Source organism: Cynocephalus volans, chromosome 12 (assembly GCF_027409185.1).
Source record: "Cynocephalus volans isolate mCynVol1 chromosome 12, mCynVol1.pri, whole genome shotgun sequence".
Classification (NCBI taxonomy): domain Eukaryota; kingdom Metazoa; phylum Chordata; class Mammalia; order Dermoptera; family Cynocephalidae; genus Cynocephalus; species Cynocephalus volans.
This window is the reverse complement of record NC_084471.1, coordinates 106,807,074-106,809,457: the sequence shown is the minus strand read 5'-3', so window position 1 is coordinate 106,809,457 and position 2,384 is coordinate 106,807,074. Positions and strand designations below refer to the sequence as shown.

The window sequence follows — 2,384 nt, the reverse complement described above, 5'->3', positions numbered from 1 at the left end:
GTGGTGGTGATCCCCTTGAAAATCTTGTAAAGGAAATGGAAAGACCCTCTGTCCTCAAAGAAATACAAATGTGTAAAGTTAAAATTTTGCATACATTTATTTTAGGTGTATTGGAGCAAAGCACTGTCATGACCTTAGGATGGGGACTCTCCAGTCTGCAAGTTTTTGTTTGTTTACTCATTAAACTTGTTTGTTTGTTCGTTTTGCTGTTCATACAAGAATTGAACCTGGACCTTGGTGTTATCAGCACCATGCTCTAACCAAATCATTTGTTTTTATTTTTTTTAATTTCTGATTTTTGTTTGTTTGTTTGTTTGTTTTTGGTGGCTGGCCAGTTTGGGAATCCAAATCCTCAAACCTTGGTGTGATAACTAGCCAGCCCCTGTTTATTTTTAATAGGGGACATGGGTTGAGGAAAGGAGCCTGTGGAAAATGAGAGATTTAAAGTACAAGAAAGAGGAGAAATTTACATTGATATGGACTCCCAATGAGGTTGTTATTTTGAGACACATTTAAATCAGTATAGAAGATTTTAAATTGTCTACTAAAGAAGGGTTTTTGAGTGGTCTAGTGTGAAGTCGGGGATACGAATTAAAACTGTGCGAGGGCTTTCTGGCTTTGTGGTTCCACATGATTACGCAGGAAGATTAGAACTCTAAAAATATGCATCGTTTAAAAGATACTGTTGGTTTTAACATTTTCTTTTGTTTTCTTGCAGAAGATTAGCAATGGAATATTTCTCTGCTGAGACCAATTCAACTGACCTACCCTCACGGCCTTGGGCTAAACCCCAAGTAATTCTCTCCATGGCCATTCTCAGCCTCACTTTTTTATTGGGATTGCCAGGCAATGGGCTGGTGCTGTGGGTGGCTGGCCTGAAGATGCGGCGGACAGTGAACACGGCCTGGTTTCTCCATCTCACTCTGGCAGACTTCCTCTGCTGCCTCTCCTTGCCCTTCTCTCTGGCTCACTTGGCTCTCCAGGGACACTGGCCCTACGGCTGGTTCCTGTGCAAGCTCATCCCATCCATCATCATCATCAACATGTTTGCCAGTGTCTTCCTGCTAACTGCCATTAGCCTGGACCGCTGTCTTGTGGTACTCAAGCCAGTCTGGTGCCAGAATCATCGCAATACAGGGACAGCCTTCACTATCTGTGGATGCATCTGGGTGGTGGCTTTTGTAATGTGTATACCTGTGTTCATATACCGAGAAACATTCACTGCAGACAACCAGAATATGTGTGGCTACAATTTCGGCCTCTCCAGCTCATTAGATTATTCAGACTTCATCTTTGATCTAGATTTACTAGAAAATGGGTCTGTTGACGATACGTTTGTTCAGATGCCTGGAGAAATGGATGATAGGTTAAATCTTTCCTCTTTCCAAACAAATGTTCATCCTTGGACAGCCACAACTGTCCTCCCTTCTCAGACATTTCAAAGATCTTCGGGGGATTCACACCGTATGGATTCAGCTAGATCATCCAGTCAACACTCGTATTATAACTCACTTAAACCTGCAGATGTGGTCTCACCTACAATCCCCAGTGCGTTTCCCATTGAAGACCATAGAATTACCCCACTGGATAACTCTGATGCTTTTCACTCTACTGAGTTAGAGCTTTCCCCTAGTACTTCTAGCAATTTTTTAAATGTGTCTGAGCTATTCCAGGATTATTATTTAGGCCAGTTCACGTATGACAATCACGTGCCAACACCCTTGGTGGCAATAACCATCACTAGGCTAGTGGTGGGTTTCTTGCTGCCCTTGATTATCATGGTGGCCTGTTATAGCCTAATCATCTTCCAAATGCGACGGGGCCGCTTTGCCAAGTCTCAGAGCAAAACCTTTCAAGTGGCCGTGGTGGTGGTGGCTGTCTTTCTTGTCTGCTGGACTCCGTACCACATCATTGGAGTCCTATCATTGTTTATTAACCCAGAAACTCCATTTGGGAGAGCTCTATTGTCCTGGGACCACGTGTCCATTGCTCTAGCATCTGCCAATAGTTGTTTCAATCCCTTCCTTTATGCTCTCATGGGGAAGGATTTTAGGAAGAAAGCCAGGCAGTCCATCCAGGGCATTCTGGAGGCAGCCTTCAGCGAGGAGCTCACACATTCTACCAGCTGGACCACAAACAAGGTCTTCTCGGAAGGAAACAGTATCAGTACAACTGTGTGAAAATATGGAGCAGCCAACCTAAGCAGAGAGTCTTCGGTATTTACCCATTGGACATTTCCAAATTGGCGCAGGATATGGTGAGCAGGGGAATTAAAAAACTATCAAAGAATCGATCTAGTGGTTCCACAGTGTGGTTCTAGATTATTGGCATCTGTATCACCTGGAAACTTGTTAGAAATGCCAATTTTCAATCCTCTTCTCAGA

At 43.5% G+C, this 2,384-nt stretch overlaps 1 protein-coding gene across 1 annotated transcript; it reads left to right on the top strand.

Moving 5' to 3' along the window:
* Window positions 1-728: 728 nt before the first annotated feature.
* Window positions 729-2,180, top strand: C3AR1 (complement C3a receptor 1). The gene has a single exon (XM_063115481.1). The coding sequence runs from the start codon at window positions 729-731 to the stop codon at window positions 2,178-2,180; it is 1,452 nt and encodes a 483-aa protein (XP_062971551.1).
* The last annotated feature ends 204 nt before the right edge of the window (window positions 2,181-2,384 follow it).